Source organism: Onychostruthus taczanowskii, unplaced genomic scaffold (assembly GCF_017590055.1).
Source record: "Onychostruthus taczanowskii isolate IOZ18803 unplaced genomic scaffold, ASM1759005v1 scaffold4, whole genome shotgun sequence".
In the NCBI taxonomy this organism is placed as follows: Eukaryota; Metazoa; Chordata; class Aves; order Passeriformes; family Passeridae; genus Onychostruthus; species Onychostruthus taczanowskii.
In genome coordinates this window covers 22,794,730-22,816,276 of record NW_024501459.1, presented here as the reverse complement: position 1 = coordinate 22,816,276, position 21,547 = coordinate 22,794,730, and the positions used below count along the sequence as shown (strand labels likewise).

Sequence of the window (21,547 nt, the reverse complement as noted above, 5' to 3'; positions counted from 1 at the left end):
TTTTTGACTTCTATATTTGGTTTCCAAACACTGTAATTTCTAAAATCTTTGATATCTTGTTCTCAGCAGAATTTATCTCCCATACATTTATTACTTCTCCATTACTGAGGATGCTCAAAATATAATTTTTTTATTCATATTGTGAATTCTCATGGCATTCAAAAGCTGTAGAGACCTGCTGCTGTACAGACCTATGCTGCAGCAAGAGACCTGAAAATATCTGGTTTATTGCTATATTAACATTTCTTCTTATTTGCTCACTTAGCTGTTACTTACACTGCACATTGCACTCTCTGTGGGCTGCAGATCAATAATTCAGACAGCTTCATTTTAAAGCTGCAAAATCTGGCTTAGAAAACTAGTGTCAGTTACTTTTCAATCCTAAGTATTTGGGAAAGTCTTAAAACTTGGAGTAAAAAAAATCTGCTTCTAAACAAATTCAGCATCAATATAAAACTAAAATATTGTTGTTCTCCAAAACAAAAAATAACCCCATATTCTTTCTCAATTTAACAACATCAGCTCACACTACACAAATGCTCACATTACATGGATATAACTGTAAAAGATGGAAAAAGAATGCATCATATCCAATTTGATTTCTATCTCTATTCTGGGCTCATGGGGAGGAACTAACTTTAGACACACAATCCAATCCCATGGTATAAACCTTGTTTGATTTCTGTATCATTTATCAGCAAATAGAAATACCAACAATAACTTACACATCCTAATAACCAGGGACACAGCACCCAAAGCACATTCAGTTTTGTTTGTATTCTCCAATAAGATTCTTAGCTAATGTGAGATATAAAAATAGCCTGCCAAAAATGGGTATTCCTAAATATTCTCTAAAATTATTTTTAATTTTCTGGTTACAATCTTTTTCAGAGGCAATATAAAAAGAACTTCAGTTTGGCTGTAATTCTAATTAATGTTGTCTGGAATTCTGGGTGTATGGCTGATTTTATGGTAAATGTTAGAGAAAATGAAGTAATTTTAAAAACTCACTTTGAAAGTTGAACACAATAAGTAAAATAGACCTAACCATTACCCCACATTTCTCATAAGAAAAAGCTTAAAATATACTCATTGGATCAGGTTATGAAAATCTCAAATATAATTAGCTGAAAGAGCTAGTAAGTCATAATCTTATGTTCTATATTAGTTCCAGTTTCTAAGTAGATGTCTGTCAAAAAACACAAAGGAGAAAGTATGGGAATGATTCTTTACCATTAGGAAGTTAAAGGAATGTATGGATCAGAGGACTGGGAAAGAGAAGGTGGACAGCTGACTTAGATCAGTCTGTACCACAACACACTGCCCACTCAAAGGTATTGAGAGATAAATATATGTAGAAAATAAGCCACTGTCTCTGAAAGCTGGCTCCTAAAAAACCAGCATATGGGGCTCTGTGGGAAGCTTGCACTTTGCTACTGGCAATCTGTAAATACAACTTCACTCCTCAGGGCTGACAGTCTGCTCTTCTTCAGGAACACTGCAATCCAGTGATATTAAAAAGAGAATAGAAGTGGTAAGTGTAGGTGGTTCTTTTAAACTACCTTTAGAGAGTAACACTTAAGTATTGTCTTCAAATAAATATGTTTATCCCTACTCGACAATCATAAAGATAAAAAAGCTTAGGAGTGTAATGCGTATTTATACAAACAAAAAACAACCTTGTAATTCAAAATATCTCTCACACTAACAATTTTTGGGGGTATTCAATAAATTCTTTCATCACCAATTCTATACATAGAGGCAATGCAGAAAAGAACAAAAGGTAGGAGGACTGAACTGCTCAGACTATGCACCCCCAAAAAATTGAAATCAGCCTGCTTAATAACAGCCCGGTACATGTTCTAAAAAATGCTTTGAAAAGCATTGACAAACATGCTAGATGTGCCTTGTTCTAGAGATTTTCTTCACATTGTCAAAATGTCCTGCTGCATAACATCTGTTTCACCATATACAAGAATGTTATTGAGAGATACAAAAACGTCTTCAGTCACAAGAAACTAATATATTGACTTCATACTCTTTTGACACCTCAAAAAAGGTAAAAATCCTAGACTTCTATGTATTATTAATATAGTATAAATATTTTACTTAGTGAAGGCAAAAAGGCTAAAGAGGTGCTGTCTGCCCTTCACCAGTCCCTGGTGATGACATTTAGATTGGGAAGAGCATTTTTGGAGCCCATCTGGTGCAATGCCTGTCTCAGGCCTGGCCAACTTACACTGCATTGTTTACAGCCTTCTTCAGTTGAGTACTGGACCTCTCAGTAGGACATTGCACAACCTCTTTGGACACCAAGAAGTACTTTTATTTTCATTTCAGAGGAGTGACAGCAATAAAAGAAAAATTGTATTTTCCCACTGCTAAACGGATTCGGCTGCCATAGCTGAGCTGTGATCAGATGCTAAATTTCCAATTGTATACTTTTTCAGACCCAGAAAGCAAGGGTTTTAATTCTAGCATACCTTGTTCTGTACATTTAAAACTTTCTGTTTAAACTGAAAATTATTTATGATACACAAAGATTCAAGACATGAATATATTCCTAGGCCACTAGAGAAAATCCTTCATTATCGGGTGTCTATCTCTGTACAAAAGGAAATAGGATAATTTAGTGTAGAACATCTGAATTCTCCAGCAATAATAGTGAACATCTGAAATTGCTTATTTGATTGAAGTTTTTAAAACCAGAGGCTGATAAACTAGTGCTCTGGGAACAGTCAGGTTAACCATCTTCATTGAAAAGCAGAACTTCTATACCAAATGTTAGTATTTCACCAAAACAGATGTTTTGCTAAGTCCTTTCCTCTATATTTACAGACAAGCATGTACAATTGTTCAGTTGACCACATTATGAGTATTAGTATTTATTAGGTTTTTTTTTATTATTTATTAGTACATAGATTAATATATTAAAAACCTGAGTGTCTTTCAAATTTTGAGTCAATATCATCCAATAGATCTTAACTCAAACATCACTAAAATTTGTTAAAAAATAAATCCTAAATTCATTCTTAATGACAGTTATTTATTGCACAGACAAAAATTCTGATAAACAAACAGCATTTGTTTGCAGGACTGAATATTTCCTGAAAACCAGAATTTCAATAACTTCACATACAAAGAGTCCAACTGGTCTGTAAAAATAGTTGTAGATGGAAACTTAAAATGTGTTAAAAGATGGCACAGACCGTATAAGAAGTATAATTTAAAAACTTTAGTTAAATAACAGTCATGGCATATGAGAAGACTGAAAAGGATTGAATTGCAATAGAACTCCTTACCTCTTAACTATCACTTATTTTATCCTTTTGGGGACAAGCATAATCCTACAACTTCAAGGCTATGCAGTGTAAGTCTCTGACAGTGTGTCTATCTCAGAATATTATGATATGGAGCATTTTAATCCTTCTCACCATCAAGTGCACAGAAGCAAAACAGATCAACTGCTTGCAACACTTGTATATAATGGGTGATGCAATAAAGACTCTACATAGCACACATGAAATATCCAAGCTTGTTTTCATGACTACACACATGTTTCTGTGAGTTTGTGTGAAACATACACACACACTCACATACAATGACTCAAAGAAACTCCAAGTAAATATTAAAAATTGCATTGGGGTTGTTGTGGTTTTAGGGTTTTTCTGTTTGTTTTGGGGTTTTTGTTTTGTTTTGTTGGATTTTTGTGGTGGTGGTGGGTCTTTTGGGTGCTTTATTAATTTGGTTGGTTGATTTGGTTTGTTGGATTTTTTTAAAATAACTGCCAAATGTATTTTTAAAGTTTATTCTGTGAAGAAGAGATTTAAATCACTGGCAGTATCAAACAGTTAAACTGGAGAAACCATGAAGTATTAAAGAAGCAGATTTTTCCCTTTTACTGTCTTATTCTTTTATCTATCTATTTTTATTGCCATATTTTATATACTCTAGTTTCAAAAAATCTACTGATAACTACTATGGACCAAGTATAACAAACTCTACAAAGTAGAATTTTTAAAGAAATTCCATTTGTGAATCTAAACACATAAAATAATATCAAAGCAAGACAACAGGCCATGGTATTAATTTATCTACATATGATGTTATATATAGGTTACTTTAAGAGAGAGATCCTGCAAATCTACTTTTGCTTAAACAATGAAATTATGAACATAATACAAAAGAAAGAGCTTCATGATAAAAAGAGCACATGGCAAAAAGCAAGATAATTTTCTAAAGCTGAGTTGTCTTATAAGAAAAAAATGGTGCAATGCACAGTGGTTGATACCATTTGTAGCATGTCAGACTCTCATCAGTAAGCACAATGATCTAATACATAACAGCTACAAATTAACATAAAAATTCTGTCAGCTTTCCATTTGCAAGAATTTAATAGATTTTATTCTGCATTAATTCAAATGAACTATACACAGTGTGAAAAACTAATAATAACCTACTTTGTAACCTCCGTGTGGGACTCTCTCCATGGAGCTGTCTGCGTGGCAAATATGGTGAGGGATGGGGAAGTGGCAATGAAGAGACATCATGTGTTTGAAGTTTGTACCAGTGGGGTTCATCATCTAGTAATGCTGTCTCTAACTCAATAAGAATCTAAAAAAGAAAGAATGGTTAAAAGTAGGAAAGCATTGCATGACAGAATATTTTAAAATAGATATTGCACTACAACAAGATATAAATGTTATTCTATTATTCTTACACTGCTAAGGATTTTGTCTGAAGTTATATAAAAACCTTGCTTTAATACGAAAGAATCTTCTGTGCCTTTTAGGACACTAAATATACCCAAATATCATTCACAAAACCCTTATTACCTTATGAGAGCCTTTACAGCTTTCAAATAAGTAAACGAGCAACCTTCCAAAGTTTTAGTAAAATATGACTATGGATAATACGGATTTTAATGAACAATTAGAAATTAAGAAACCACATTCATGCTGTTACTAAAACAGAAAAAACACAGAAAGAATCTCATATCAGGATTATATGATATGTGTGAGATCACTGTTTGTTTACTACTAAGTGAAAGAAAAAATAAAACAATAAAACCAGCTTTGATTTGCACAGTTAGTAATTTTTTCAAAAATAAGTATCTACACAACTGAGAAATACAGAGCAACTGTATTTCTATAGCAACTATCAATACTTGTATACCTCTCCTAAAAATTCACTTTCTTCCTCTCGAACTCGTGCTTGGTCCCAAAGAGTGATTTCCAACATTCGTTCTCTAAACTCTCTCCGATGAACTGGAGAATAAATAAATGTCTGATTCCACTTAGGTTCCAATGTTTTCTTTACTGTTTTTGTTCTTCTTTTATTTTTATCACTGAAAAAAACAGTTAAATATTAAATAGGTTCAAAACACCATTAAACTGCATTAAGTATATAATGGAAAATAGGAAATCTTAAATCAGCATTCAGTTTGCAGGATCATGGGTACTACAGTCTACATCACAAATTTTCCTTTATTATAATGGTCAGTGCATATACTGAGGATAATTCATAAGTTCATATTAAAAACTAAGGTTAGGTAATTTCAAGTTTATGTGCCAATTCCAATTTTAAGATGTTTCCCAAAACCCACAAATGTTTTATTATGATTTTGGGTGTATTCTCTTTTATTTTGCAAGCAGCATTTTATAAAGTAAAATGTACTTCCATAAATGAGATTTCCACAAGGCAAAGTCTGACAATAGAACATCTCTACAGACAACACGGGGCATAGCAAACACTGGCATTTCAAAAAATGATCCAGCTGGTTCACTCAAGCTCCAGTCCTACAGCGGCTCCTTCCAACTGCAGAGCAGGAAGGAGCAGCTGGCTCACACGAAGGAATGGTCAGGGAGCTGGGGCAGTGCAGGGTTTCCCTGGCTAAGGGCTCCTTATCCACCTGGGAAACCAAAAGCCCCAAAAATGAGTTACGTGTTCTTTTCCAGCAACACTGGAACAAAGAGCACTCTCAAAACAGCTTCCCAAATCCTCTGGTCACTCCAATGAATCACCCAGGCTGAAGGTGCACCTCCACTGCGAGGTGAGGTCTCCAGGCAGGGATACCCTGGCAGCCTTGGCTCTGGCTCCAGGGCGTTGTTGAAAGCAATGTTTTTGCAGAATATTTCTGCTTGAAAGAATGAATATTTTCTGATTGAAACAATTTTCACTGGAAAACACCCACACTCCTCCTACTGAGAATACTGACAAGAGTCCTCATAACAATGCTTATTTTAAACCTGCTGATTGCTGCATAATGCAGCTGCCATACTAATTTATAAGGATTTTTTAATAGGCAATGCAGATGCAGTCCATTCGTTAATACTTGCAATTGTAATAAAGTCATTGTATTTGTGAACTATTACTTGGAAGTTGTATAAAAAAATTACCTAAGTAAAAATATTTTTAGACACACTGTTAAAAAGAAACATAAATTATTTCTAGCATAATAAAGGTTTGTTTACCCTTGGAACTGAAATAAGTTATACTGTACAACATTTTTCAATTAAATTTCTTAATTCAAAGAGAATTCAGCATCTTCATCTAATTAAATGCTTGACTTACTTAAGTGTATTTTACCTCCAGCATGTTTCTTTCTACTACACAAGAAATATACTCTTGCTTACTTAGCTTTTAAATCTAAGGAAAGAAAAATGAGTTTCCACATCAGAAAAAATCCCACAATTCTTTAAGATAAATTGCTGATCATAAACACATAAAACAACCAAAGAAAAATTCTGAATACTTCTCATAAATGGGAAAAAATTATAGATTAATAAAATTTAATGTTAATATATTTTTAGTTATCACAATTTGCATTGCAAAACATTGTGAACACACATTTTTAACCTATTAATTACTCATCACTATTGAAAAAGAAGGTAAGATAATTGAAGCAGACCTGATTCTCAGTTTAGCACAGCTTCAGCAGCTAGAAACACACTGCAGCAGTTTGAATAAACCAGGGATCTAAACCAACTGTTCAAATACTGGTGAGCCTGAGAAAATCTATCCAAAACCTTTTAATCATCAATGACACAGCAAATTAGGTAGTCACAGAAAATTTGCTTGTCAACATATGGTATACAATGAAAGTGGAAAAGCAACTTGGAAAAGTCTTCCAAAACACAAAATAGCTTTAATTCCTGCTGAAGCCAAATGGTAATGGAGATAGCTAGCATCTTCCCAGTTTAGCTACTGGGAAAAGCAAAGGAAGTAAAAATAAAAGTTACATTCTGTTCTACAGATTCAGCAATCCACTGATCTATTATTTTGAGTGATATTAAAGCTTTGAATTATTTGGTTGGTACATTATAAAATAAAGGTAAACATGTTCCCCTACTGACACAATTTGAGGAAACATGAATTAAAAAAAAATAAATAAACTGGAAAACACACTATCTCTTCTGCTGTTCTTCCCAACACCTAAATTTAAACACAGAAAATCATGGACTAAGAAGTGAAGGAGCTAGGAATAGGGGTCCTACCACAGTTTAATTTTTCCTAATCGCATATATGATACCATCCAGATTAACATGAGTCCTGTGCTTTAGGGAAAGTTTTCAAAGTGCAAATGGGAACACTGAGCTGAGTCCCCTTCAGCCTTAATTCACTTATACTGTGAACAAAAATGGGTGGGTTTCAGATGCCAAACCTGTTACTGCTCTATTATATAATGGTGGGGTAAACCAAACTGCTGCACTCATCAGTCCAGAAATTTATCAACCTGACCGTGTAGCATCTTCTTTGATCCAGAGAAGAATAACTGGCATAGGAAATAAAGGCATTATAATACACTAATAACATTCTTTGCAAATAACAGATCCCCATGCAAAGACATATGTTTACCTTTCCTTTTCTATTCAGTATTTTATGATATAACCAGGGAAAGCAAGTTTATGCTTAGTGTTCAAAGACACCTTGATGTTACATACCATGTTCAACACAAGAGCTCAACACTGTAAGCTTTTTTCCATGCAAGTATGGCTGACAAACTCAGCTGTGCATGTCACCTGAGTATCAGACTAATTCAGATATTCCTTGTCTTTGCATTCACCCTACCTTCTGTCTGGAAGAAAGTAAATTTTAACATAAGGATTCCTTGGCCTCCCATCTTCCCTTGAAGGAAGATCCTTCGCTCCCAGTATGGTCACTATTAACTGATGACCAACCTTGTCATACCACAGTTTTATCTGTAGGAAGAAAATATTAATTAGTGAACTCATTTCTACAATGAAGTTGTATATTAATTCTTTAAAATAATTTTGCTCATGAGCTTCTATTTATATTGGTTACTTAAACAGAAAGTATTTTATTCTACTTTTCATTTATAACAAAGAATAAAAATAAGTTAATATTATAATAGCTTCAGTATAAACCAGGACTTACTCTTTTTTTAAAACCCTGTACTATAAGTACCTTACTTCACACTAATTGCATTTCACATGGTGCTCTGGTTAGGATTATTCTCCCTTGTATAGTATTCTCCCTTGTATAGCATTACTAATGTATGTTATTCATATATATACATCTCTGAGGAGTTTATGCACAATGAATTAATAATTTTTCATCTGCTGTTGTGCTAAAGAGACTATGGGATAAACCAATAAAAATTTCACATCACTTAATATTTTTTAACATATATACACTTAATTTGAAATCATATAAGTCCTCCATAAATACTGAGAGGAAGGCTTAGTAATCCAACACTCTTCCAAATCCAACTCAGTGACAAGGTAAAAAAACACTATTATTCATTTGCAGTAATTGTTACTAACCAGTCTAAGGCTTGATTTGCTATCCTTTTTCACTACAGTCATTACAAGCTGCTATTTAGCTATTTCAGTTTGAATTCTATGACTGCAAGTACATCAGCCAAGAAAGGGATATAACTACTTCAGAGCAATCACTGCAGAAGGGGAAAATGGTGCAGTTAGGGCAAAACAAAGCCTTCCAAATGGCCAGGGAGCCACTACATGGTTGTAGCACTGCAGTGTCACTAGCTGCAGCTCACTGAGGAGGCTCTCTTCATAAGGACAGCCTGAGACAGAACAAACTAGGACATTTAAAGAAAACAGTGACTCTGCCTGAACTTAAGGGAATCAGAGAGGATAATGCCCAGCTGCACACCTAACCAGACAATACACCTTTAGGCATGAATATACCCTAGCTAAGGTAGACATAAAGAGGGGAAGGTGCACTTTCCGTGGAAACCATCTCACTTAATTTCAGAGACAAGGTTTTCATCTACTATCATAGCTCCTCATCGTCAATATTTTGGTCTCCTAAAGAATGGTCTTGATGTAATTCTCAAGACTTTTAACCCATAAAGAAGAGGCTGATTTAGCTCTCTGCCATTCCTAATAATTCACTAAGTGAGATTACACTAAGACACGCCAACTCAATTATTGGTGGCAGTGTACTTCTTCCATCACTGCTTCAGATCTTGCAATTCCTGTAGTCACAACCATTGGAATGGATATTAAAAATGGGATATTTGTCCTTCATTACCCTATCATTGGCCCTGATACAAACTTTAAAGGTTTATGGTACTAATAGCTAAAGGCCCCTGTGGCTACTCATCTGTGTGTGAATTTTAGATGTCATTCCTACATTCTTGCAAGCTAGGGGCTTTGACAGTATTTTTTCTACATTGAGAATTATCTGGACTTCTAGCTATCTCCATCCAGCTACAGATCAAAAGCAGAAAGCTTTGTACCAACAGTACAGTTTTAATGACCTCTGAAGTGCAAGTCAACTTAAATGTTCCTTGGCACTAAATGTATCCACCCGCAGGTTTCCTTGGGAGTCCTGAAGCAAAAGACAGACTTGGTCTGCCCCACATCTCAAGGGGAATAGCACTGAAGACAATCTTCTTCATTTGCTTGTTGTGGAAAATTATGCTTGCTTAAGGAGAATGAAATATATTTGTGATACAGACACTATCACAAACCGTGACTGATGAATGTGAAATCATCTAGATATAGGCATCAAAAATACAACCAGAATTGTGTGTTCATAGGCAAGCTAAATATATTTGTTTCAGACTGAATTTTTACATGAAAATTTCAGTCAAAATATTTAGAGAATTGCTTAAGCAGAAACTGAAATCATCTGACACCACTTCATTGAGATTCTTTAACAACTGTAGTTTGGAACAAGAGCTCAAAATTCGCATTGACTTGTACCTTCTACTTTTCCCTTGATGTTCTGAAATAAAAAATTGGAAAAACTTGAACTTAATGGGCATATTTTCCCTCTAATGCTCTTTAATTTGCCTTGTTACAGGAAAGGCCAGGAGTCAGAATGAAGACCAGAAAGTTCTCTCTCTCCTCTATTCACACTGCTAGCACTCCAATACACAGCACAGGTGCTTGTAACCCAAGCAGTCGTTTGACTAGGATTCAAGGAGAGGAAAGGAAGAAACTGTGAGAGAATGGTCAAAGAAGCCCACACAGGGGAGAATAGGATTGCATTCTTATGGGATTAAAGGAAGGAAGAAGGGACAAATAAAAAGCTGCTTTATAATTACAGTGAAAGTTAAATAGACAAGATACTTCTTGGTGAAACACGGGAAGGATAGAACCACTAATGTCAGGGACCAGAGATTAAGAGAAGGGCACAAGTAGAATGAATGAGAGAAATGCTATGAGGTGACAAAAGAACTAGCCATGCTAACTGGCATAAAATATGTTGAAAGACAGACTGGGATGAACAAAAATGTAGCAAGATTTTTTACACACACACACACACACACACACACACACACACACACACTTTAATAAGTTTAGAACATCTAAGAAACTTCAACAAAGCAAACAAAGCAATCCTGATCTAAATGAAGGAAAGGAAAAGCTAAACTAACAACACATAAAATCAGCTACATAAAAAGTCATGCTGGCTGATGCTAATGTCAAGACTAACACTTGAACAAAACCGTCTTGAATGGGATTTTGTCTGTCTAGGTTACTTAGGATGCAGGCACCTAAGATTCACTTAGAAAGTGGTGCAACCTGAATACTTTCCCACTTTGCACTGAAGTCCTGGAGACCAATTAGCCACACACATGCTCATATACCTTCCTTCCCTGGGCTCCTTCAGCAGCCAGACATGCACCTAATGCTTTATTAAGCTTCTGCCGTGACCTACATTCAGGCCAGCAGGATGTGAATTCAGTGCATCCTGATAGCGAGGTGCACTGGGATGGTCTGTTATTCACAGTGGGATGCATCTGCTGCAGACAGGCTGCCAGGTAGGAATAACTGCCACAGAGTGCAGGAAACAGGAACTCTTCTGCACTCAGAGGACTGAAGGAAACAGAGATGTGGGTCTGACCCCAGTTTCATTCTTTCTGGTTTTTAACCAGTAGTGGTCAAATACAAGAGCAATACTCATGTAGGGTATCAGGTCTGGAACCTGCTATGCTAAACTGAAGCATGCTTTGATAACACCACACTTCTATTCCCAGCCAAAGGGTATCTCAGCTTCAGATGAGACTTCGTACTCCAAAGAATGGGATGTGGCACAGCTTGATGATAAAGGAACTATTTTAATACACAGGTTCAACTTCTTCAGTCTAAACAGTATTTAAACAGCATTTAAACAGCATGTGTCCTGTTTCTGGAATAAGCTTCCTACACAAACAGTATATAAAAGCTGACTGCTGGTGTTGCATTCTGAGAAGTGAGGATGCAGGTATTTAGTACATCTAGCTGGTATTCATGTTTCACAGAATCACAGAATAATGGGTAAGATTGGTCCTCTGCAGCCTCAGTAGAAGGTGCCTCCCCTGGAGAATCAACTCACCTCTGCAGCAGCCTTAGTTTCAAATAGAGTTAGTGGGCTTAGGTGTCTTTTATTTGGGTTAATCACTCACTGCAGATATTGAGGTACTTAGATCTTTCCTTCAACTGTATAAGTGAAAGCTCTTCCTCAAGGCACCTCAAATGTATTTGAAGTTAGTATAAGTCATATAAATTAAGGATATAAATTCAGCTTACTAGATTTCATTTTTTTTTATTAGATTTCATCTTCACTAAAAATTAGAAAATAAGTAATCATGTATAAGAACAATTACTCTTATTTCCCCTGATAAGGGAATCAGTTAAGAAATTCTAGATAATATTATTGTTGCACTTTCTATACTCCTGTCTCATGAATGTTTGACTGTTTGCTCAACTATGCAATTCTAATGTAGTTTTATATACAGGACATACAGGCAAAACATATCCTCAGTCATAATTTAGATTTAGAAACAGAGAATATTTGAAGCTTTAAATCCTATGTTACAGTTATGTCTTTGTTATACAAGGGTTACTCCATGAATCTCATGAAAAGAGATAAAACTTGTGCCACTGGGAGAGACCATCTGCCCTACAGCTGATTTTTACCACCACAACCTACTCAAACATCACTGGCTTTTAGAGACAGCTGGCCGGGCATGTTTTTGTCTTCTGTTGCTCATTATAATTTTTCATGTAACCTACATAGATGTTTATTATGTTTATTATTATTTTAAAATTATATACTACTTTTCTTTCTGACATTATTCTGAAACCAAAGATATACTAGTGGGATCTGTTTGGAAAAATAAAAATCTCAAAGATATACCAGTGGGATCTGTTGTTTGGAAAAATAAAAATCTCAGTTTATTTTTAAAAATACTTGCAGTAATCTTTTTATTGGACTTAAGCTTATGTAGATGCTGAAACTTCCCTGAGGTGGTGATGTCTTTGACATAGCTGAGGCCAGTTTTGAATGTTGTTAAACACACCTCTAAAAATCCTGAGCACTGAGGGTTGCTAAATCAAACTACTATTGCTTTCTGCTTCAGTTGCTGTATAATATGCTTGAACAACTACAAGAAAAGGCTGTCAAATGGAAAAGCTTGTATATAAAGGCCAGGAAATTATAGAAGTACTTAGGCTGCCATAATCTATGTTTCTTTTTTAAATCTCTTTTTTAGTGGTTTTACCTTTTACATATTTTTATACATGATCAAATATATTGATCTGTATGAAAGCCAAAAGGATGGCTGAAATTTTTGAAGTTAGAAAAAACCCAGAGGCAACTCTGGCTCAAAAGCATGCTTTGCCGAGTAAACAAGAGATACTGCATAGAAAATACAATTTTAAGAACAGATTTTTCCCTACAAAGATTCATAAACCATCACTCTGCACGTTCGACAATTACTGGTATGCCAAACCGAATCTAAAAATTCAGGAAATAAAGATGTACTTTTACAAGTACTGTAAAATTAGTAAAAGCTCAGTGGGCATTTGATAGGAAAGAAACTGAGTGTTTTTCTTCCCAATGAATAATGATGATTCTATGAAATCATCCAGTGAGTTAGAAGATGAATGGAATGTCATGGAGGGAAGTGTGGAAGAGGAGCTTTGCCAGAAAGGATCAGTTTCAGACTAACAAGCAAAGAAGATGCAAGCAAGAATAAAGATACGCATTTCCTGTTGAGAGCCATGAAACAAATAAGTATAAGCAGAATGTCTGGAGATTCTCATTCTTGTAAGGACTTCTTCATACACAGCTATACCTCAGCCCACAATGAAATGTATACTTCCTGACAACCATAAACAGCAGCTCAGAGCTCTGATTTAGTGAATTTGTCATGCCAAAAAAGTAACCAGAGTTCTGCACTGCTGCAGGACTGATCCTAATACTCTTGTTTGAAGATCACTGGAGAATTCCTCTTCTTTCAGCAGCCTGCATGGTAACTATATAACATTAAACTTTTTATACTATCTATTATCACCACTAAAAGTGGGCAGATGGATGACTTTTTGTTTCAGAATAGAAAGATTGTAAAGATTTCGCTAAGGTCATAATTTTGAGTTCTTCAGGAACTCTTGTAAAAATCCTTATGTTTAGCACTAACTGTTACTAGGCTTTGCAAAAAAACTGTTAGACAGGTCCACATGGACTCCACAGGCACTGATTGTGTAGACAAAACTGGGGCTAAGGAGAATTCTTACCTACAATATAAAAAATAATGCATCCAAAGAGTGAGCAAGTAAGCCTTGAACATTTTCACCTCTTGTTAGATATTTTCTAGCAAACATGACACTTCTTTTCTTTTCTCAACTACTATAATCATTTGAGCAAAGTATTTTTTTTTTGTTTGTTTCACGAGAGGATATTAGTCTAAGTAGAACAGACAATTTTTATGTCTATGTCTTTATTTTGTATAATGGATTTAAAATAAGGAACTACTACATGTTATTTCTACATTACAGTACTTCATGAAACATGCAGGTTTCAGGCAGAGATTTCCTTTTTAAATTGAACAATCAACTGTCATATATTTTTTTAATTTATTTAGCACATATATAAAAAGAAAATAAATATTAAAAACTGCTTATGCCATATATAATATTTACCTCTATGAACTACTTAACAACTTGCAATTGTACCTCTATTATTTCATTATCATGAGCAGAATCCAACTTTCTTAATAAAGTTAAAGGATGTTTTAAATTTTTCATACAAAGCCAGTTTATGTCAATATCACATAATATATTAGCTTTAAATCATACAATCAAGGCATTATTTTATAAAGTCTTTTTTCTTTAGAAGTTCTTAATTTTGAATCTATATTTAAACAGTTGTAAGGAATACTTTTGAGAATAGTGCATTGTGAAAAAAAGCGTACTTTATCAAATATGAGTCATATTTGATGTCTTAATTACAGTCTAATTTAGAATTCCTTTATAAATATATATATGATCTCTTTTCCATTTCATAATTAAATTCAGTCATCTCTTTCTGATCACTTAGATCATCCTTTACATTTTGGTCAATTAATCAAAGAAAAACATTTATAAAGCTGTCACACAAAAGATTAACATCTCCACAAAGATATTTTGTAAGAAAATCAGATAATATTCTGGTTTTAAAAAATGAAAAGCATGCAGCAAAGCAAGATAAGCATTGTAAAATACTAGTAAAACCTATTTTACATAAATCTATAGTACCTTAGAAGCTTCCTAATGAAAAAAAAAGGCAAACAACTTGTACCCAAACAGAATATCAAAGCTAAATAAATTCAGTAAGACAATGGGAGAATTCATTTTTTATTCAAGTAAAGTTTTGTCTATATTGATGTACTTAAAAATGCAAGAACCAAGTTCCATAAACAATAAATTTGTTTATTTGAACGAGGTACAAATTTTTTGCCCGTCTTCTACTCAAGGCGCTACTATTATGTGGAAAATGCAAAAAAATAAGAAATGATAATGAATGATTTAAAGAGACATTCATCTTTATACAACAAACTGAAGTACAAAATTATTTATTGCTTAAACAATACACAAATTTTGTATGTGGGATGCATAGTCACCATCACTATTGAAACCCATGTAAGTTTAATACTGGACATTTAGAAAAACCAGATGTCTCTTTAAATTTTAATTTAATATTTTAACCCCCATGCAGAATTTTACAAGCTGCTCACAAGATGACATGAAAATTGTTAATATGGTTTAAAGCAACACACTCAAAATATGGGAAAACGGACTACAATGTAACGTTTTCCTACTATGCATTTTCCATAACCAACAAAAGAAAAACCCACAACTTTAGTTTCTGTCAGGCAGACGAAGTCTTTACCTGAACCCTAGGAACAAAAGGCGTTGTTCTTCTACTAAGGCTTTGGCTCTGGTAAGCAAAATTAAAGAAAAAGCAATAAAACAAAACCAAAAACGACAACACGCTGGAAACTAAAAGACCAAAAGTAAAAACAAAGACACATAACTATTACTTTAAACACAGCTTTACACCAACAACATATTTATCTAACAAAAAGTATTTAAATGCAATGCATAAATTAAATCTGCAAATCTATTACCAAATCATATCAAAACCCTTGGGTGGAAATTCTTGCCTTAGGTAAGTCAGCAGGAACTTTGCCACTGATTCCCCAGGAGCAAGGATTTCTCTTTGCAACTCTATAGACAACATTTACAATAGATTTAGAAATAACATGTAACAGAAGTAGGCAAGTAACAAGTAGGCAAAGTGTGATTTAAAAGTGGGGTTGGAAACATAAGATGGATCATCTCTTTCAGGGAGATTGTACATGCATATTCAGAGAGAAACAAGTACAATTCACATACTGACAGCTTTGGTTACTTTGGAAAGTGAGTAAAATAAAAGGTTTTCTCTTTTTTTTGAGAGTCATGTCTATTAAAAGTCCTCCTAAATACTTAGAAAAAAATTAAAAGAAAGTAAGTGCTCTCTGGTATTAATTTTACATGAGGGAAGGTACAATCTATGTATTTCAATTCTCTAGCAATCATGACAGAAATGACATATGGTATACACACAAAATCCTTGCATGAAATGGGATCTAGAAAATTTAGCAAACTCATATATAGATGCATTTATAAGATATTTTTGTGCTGTACCAGTTCAGACCACATACAACCTTGTGGCCTCCATCAGCTACATCAAGATTACATCGAGTACAGGCAACTCAAATTCCTGGATTAGCTGCAAATTCCAAGCAACCACTCCCCACTTCCAGCATAGGGCAACAGCGGATGGAGTGGCACAGAATTGGTGCAGAGCATGGGGCATGGACAGGAAAAGGAGCATGTGATGATACCTCAGAGGGCTGGTGAGTGGGAGAACAGGAGCATGGAGTAGGTCACAACAATCACAGCCATCTGACAGGCTGGAATCTCCTTTATCACTGCTCAGTTTTCCTGAGATTATTGATCTAATTCATATTGATAGAAAGAAGCTACTAGTCAATATTCGCTTCCATTAGAAATGTACTCAAAGCATGGAAATAGGCACTGTGATGATGGTTCTGCCACCCTCCTTGCTTATTTGGCATGCACAGATGATCAAGAAATCTGTTCCATAAAATGTGTGAGGTAATCTGTTCTTACATCAAAGAAAGAGGATACACTAAAAAACGTGGCAGTCTGGATCACAGGTTTTGTCTGATGTGCTCCCTGCGTCCCGCAAGGTGCAGCAGCTGCACTCTGCCTGCCACTCTGCACAGGCAGGACTGCAGAGCCCAGTTTTAAGGGTGTCAGAATGTGACCTAGTCACAATAAAAGTAGATCTTCAGCTCACTTCATCTCCATTTTACAAGGGAAAAAATAAATTATCACAGGATACTGCAATCCTTAGAGGACAGAATCTCCCCCACCATGCACCAAGGGTCCTCACCTGTCATATTCTGCCTCGGAAATGGAGGAAAATCAACACATTGTGTGCACTACCTAGAACTTTCCAGGTTTTGATGTAAGAGAAACAGCAATTTAATTTTGTACAGGTATAAAGGGAAGGAAGAAAAGGAAAAAGAACATGTGAAAGGGGAGGAGTAGCATGTGTTGTACTTGAACTCATCCCCTCAATGTGCTGACATATAGGCCTTTCATAACGTACCATAAAGGCTTTCAATTATGTTGCATATATTACAACTATATTTACTATAAATTTATTTTTACTGCTTTATAAACTGAATATGTATGGAAAATCTATTGAAGTGGTTCTGTGGTTCAAGTGTATAGGGAAATAGATTAATTTTATAAATTACACCCCTTTTCTGCTAGAACTTCCGCCAGTACAAAAATTTAATACTGTGATTTTATACTTGTATCCATTCACATGGTCTCATAGTTATGTTGTTATTCCCTAAACCTAACTATTGGAAAAGAATTTCAAGTTATACTTTTCATACAGTATTGAAAATGTAGATAAAATGCAGTAGCTAAGCTAAGAGAACCAACATACAAAGAATAATTTTGACTTTTTCAAAATGATGTTAAAGGAAAAACAGCTCAGTGAAAAAAAATACAGAAACAGGAATGAGACAAAGCAAATAATAGAAAATAATTGCAATAACAGCCAGATACTCCCCTGAAAAACAACATGAATAAAAAGTGCTATAAAATAAAACACAGTTAATATGGATAAATTATATTAGCAAGTTATAACACACAATAGTTTACTGTAGTTGCACATAATTTGTTCAATTAAATATGTACTTGGGCAGAACAATTATTAATGTAAAGAGGATTTCCTGTCTATGTGTGATGGTTTACTTTGTGGTCAATCCTATTAGTCAGCTCTAGACTGACACTGTAACCTCTACAAAGAAAACACTGACACAGACCAATGCCAGCACGGAGGAAAACATGGAAAACTGAACATACAGAGGAAGACATCCCTTAATGCTACAGTGGCACTGCTGCAACTAAACCAGACAAAACCATACTGAACATAAAGAAATAGATTCCAAAATCCTACTTATATATAAAAATGCTTTAAGGATCTAGAGCATTGTCTGAATAAGCCTATACTCAAGTATTCATTCAAATACTTCAGACTTTCATCCAAACTGTTGTGTCTTCATTTCTGCCTACAGCTCTTGTGTTTCACTGCCTATGCCAGTAACTACAGCTGCGCTAACAGCAACCCCTCAGGATACATGCTACTGTTCAAAGGCACAGAAAATACAGAAAACACTTCCAAAATCTTGCCTTTCATCTGTTCCCCCATCACACCTGCTTGAATTCAGCCACCATCACCCAGAATATCATTGACCCAGCACTTCCATGGAGAACAGCATCCTCATTTACTAATTTACAGCTCATTTGTTGCCAGGGTTCTGTAGTTATTCTCCTGTCTAGGCACTCCCCATAAAGAGCACATTCACAATTACATTCAGAATTTAGTATTTCCTTTCATTTCTACCTTACTCAGCTATTTTGAATGAATATGCGATCCATCAATTGTTCTGTTAGAAAAGAGCTGATTAAGACACAGAAAACCAAAATACTGAAGCACATCCATTTTGAAGCATTCGAAATAAAATATTTTTTGTAACTTTAAAATTCAGTTTTACCTTACTACTTCACCTTTGCTAAAGGTCCAAAATTAGAAAATCTCACAGTCCATTCTAATTTTTCAAAACATCTCCAACTTTACAAACAGGATTTTTTCACTAACTCTTCTAAAGTTTCAAAACTTCTAAAAATTATAGAATTATAAACCAAAATATTAAAAAGCAAAGGAAAAACTATTCATCCTACTACTTTCAAGAACATAAACACCCAAATCTGATGTCACAACATTTTTAATTCTTCAAAACTATCTTAAAGGATCAGACCAAAAAGAAACTACATTGATTGTTTTGAAAACACTTTTCCTGTAGAATACTTCAATTCTCATAAAGTTCTCTATTTCTAAAGATGCTTATTAGCCTATACATTGCAATTTGCCCAGTTAGATCTCATCTTGCCACCTATGCAAAGCATCTTCAGACACTATGACAGCCACCTTTGCTAGCAAAGAAAAAAGACTTCCCTCCCAAAGTCATGACCCAACAGCAGCAGGAGCTGGGTTGTGCCCTTAACATGATTAACATGAAATACAGCTATTTCCAGTGTTTCATTAGCAGGGCAGACAAGACAAGCATCCAAACTTTCAAAATGTCTACTATTTTTAGATGTCTAAATTGCAACTTTAGAGAGTTACAGAGTATTTCTGACTTCAGTTTCGCCCAGCTGGAGCTTTGCATGCTCAGATAGATATCAGCTGCTCTCTGGGGGAAACACCGATAATATGAAGTAGGGAGTATTGAATGTAATTGCAAACAGTAGATAAGGAAGTACCAAAAAAAAAGGAAAGATTTTATAACGTCTCGTAATATTATTGAGTTTCCTTAGATGCAAAGAAATTTTTAGAATAGGCACTTATATACTGAAACATTAAAAAAATGAATAAAAATAGGATTTATGCCTTGTTGAGTTAAACACTGAATTTTATATGCCATTCTGAAAAATAAAACATTTGGATTTCTGTTATTCTCAATAAATTACAAAATACCTCAAAATTTCCCAATGCCATGATTACATACCTTAAACTTCAGTATCCTATGAAACCACTAAATCAAAAGATTTACTGACTTCACAAAAAAATCCTAATCTTAAACTCATGATGATTTTGATCTGAAACTGAGAAAGTCAGTTCTATGTGGTTTCTATTTGGACAATTATTCCATCTTGTGTTTGCACTGGTCATCTGAACAGCTAACTCTGGCTCTTGAATTTCCTGCTGGGAGCTAGGCACCACCACTTTTTGACAGCCTAATCTTTTATGAAGGTTAGAAAAAAGGAATTTCTTTCTCCCCTGTCTCCCCTATTAACAGTTTTTACTGTCTTGTAAAAGTAAGAGGGTTTTTAGAAATTTTGGTCTGTGTATTTTGACAGTTCATGTTCCCTTGTACTTTTGCAAAGTACTCTGCATTCTACAGTCAAGATTTTTAGTTTTCCATTTATCCAAAGCATTAAATCTTTCAAAGTTGTTAAGTACAACAACTACAGAAAATTATGCATTGTAAATGGTTTTTCTGATGAGCAAACAAATAAAGTCTCATGCACTGCAAGATGGAGCCAATATGGCCACTGAAGAGACAAAAATATTCTCTGTCTCCTCTATCCATACCATAAACCATTTCTGTGAGACCTAGAAACAGTCTGCTTGGATTTTATACATATTTTTATGGTACACTCAATATATACAACTTGGAAGTAACCTGAATGTAACATTTCCAAACTTGTTTAACACCAGTTTTGCACTGCTTCCATTCCATTTGCCTTTCCTTTTCAATATGTCAGGCCTCAAATGAGCACTTTTGAAAAATCACACTTTGGAATTTTAAATAACATGGAAAGATGCACAAACCCAACTTTTTCAGTTTATTACAAAAGAAGTACCCTTTAAAAGAAAATATTCACAAAATGAACTTTCTTCTCAGTGAGAGTGAAGAACAAAACTGAGCAACATCAGTACAAAGAATACAACATGAGTAAAATATCAGAGGGATATCTGGGGAAGTTATATATGAGAGTTAGTGCATAAGAAATAAGCAGTTGTAACATCCAGGCACACAGGTAATAAAATCTACCAACTCTACACACAAGTGTGACAGTTGAAAAATGTTTACTCTGAACAGCACAAACATAACTGGAGGCCAAGATAAGACCTCTCTGAAAATTTGACTCTACCAGTCTAGATTACCAGATACATATACATGTATATATCAAATTTCCAAAAGTTAATAAAATGGAATGTGATTATGAAATTCTGTTCCTGCCTAGACTGAGATGTATAGCATTAAACAAAAAAATGTAGCTAGTTTAGTTTAACAAGAAATTTCTGTTAAAGGTAGCTAGCACTGCAGTAAGAGTTGTATATGCTGCAAAAAGTACAACATTAATATCAATGAAATGTTTACATACTGAAAGTTGTCCAGACAAGAACTGTGGAACATCCCTTAACATGCCAGGACTCATAGGAGAAGTCACTGAAATAGAAGGTCGGTCCATTTTCTGAGATTCAAATGAACTAGAACCTGTAATTATAAACAAAAATATTTTATACATAGTAGCAGTTATGCATATATTTCAATATTCTTTAAGCAGAAATTGTAGAAATATAATCAAACATGCAGTAAAGTTGTGATAAATATCACTTTTTAAAATCTATTTAAAATTACCAAATGATG

The 21,547-nt window shown here is 34.6% G+C and overlaps 1 protein-coding gene across 35 annotated transcripts in view; it reads right to left on the bottom strand.

Annotated features, from left to right (window-relative positions):
* The window catches only part of RIMS2 (regulating synaptic membrane exocytosis 2), a 447,681-nt gene that overhangs the window by 183,776 nt on the left and 242,358 nt on the right, over nucleotides 1–21,547 (bottom strand). For 28 of the 35 annotated variants that reach the window (XM_041412624.1, XM_041412613.1, XM_041412620.1 and 25 more), the window contains 4 exons: nucleotides 21,282–21,394; nucleotides 8,071–8,201; nucleotides 5,176–5,347; nucleotides 4,461–4,614 (listed from right to left, as the gene is read on the bottom strand). In XM_041412624.1, coding sequence (XP_041268558.1) covers nucleotides 4,461–4,614; nucleotides 5,176–5,347; nucleotides 8,071–8,201; nucleotides 21,282–21,394 — 570 coding nt within the window. Of the gene's footprint in view, nucleotides 1–4,460; nucleotides 4,615–5,175; nucleotides 5,348–8,070; nucleotides 8,202–15,630; nucleotides 15,679–21,281; nucleotides 21,395–21,547 lie in introns of all 35 variants that reach the window. The other 7 variants (XM_041412610.1, XM_041412614.1, XM_041412616.1 and 4 more) reach the window with 1 other exon arrangement.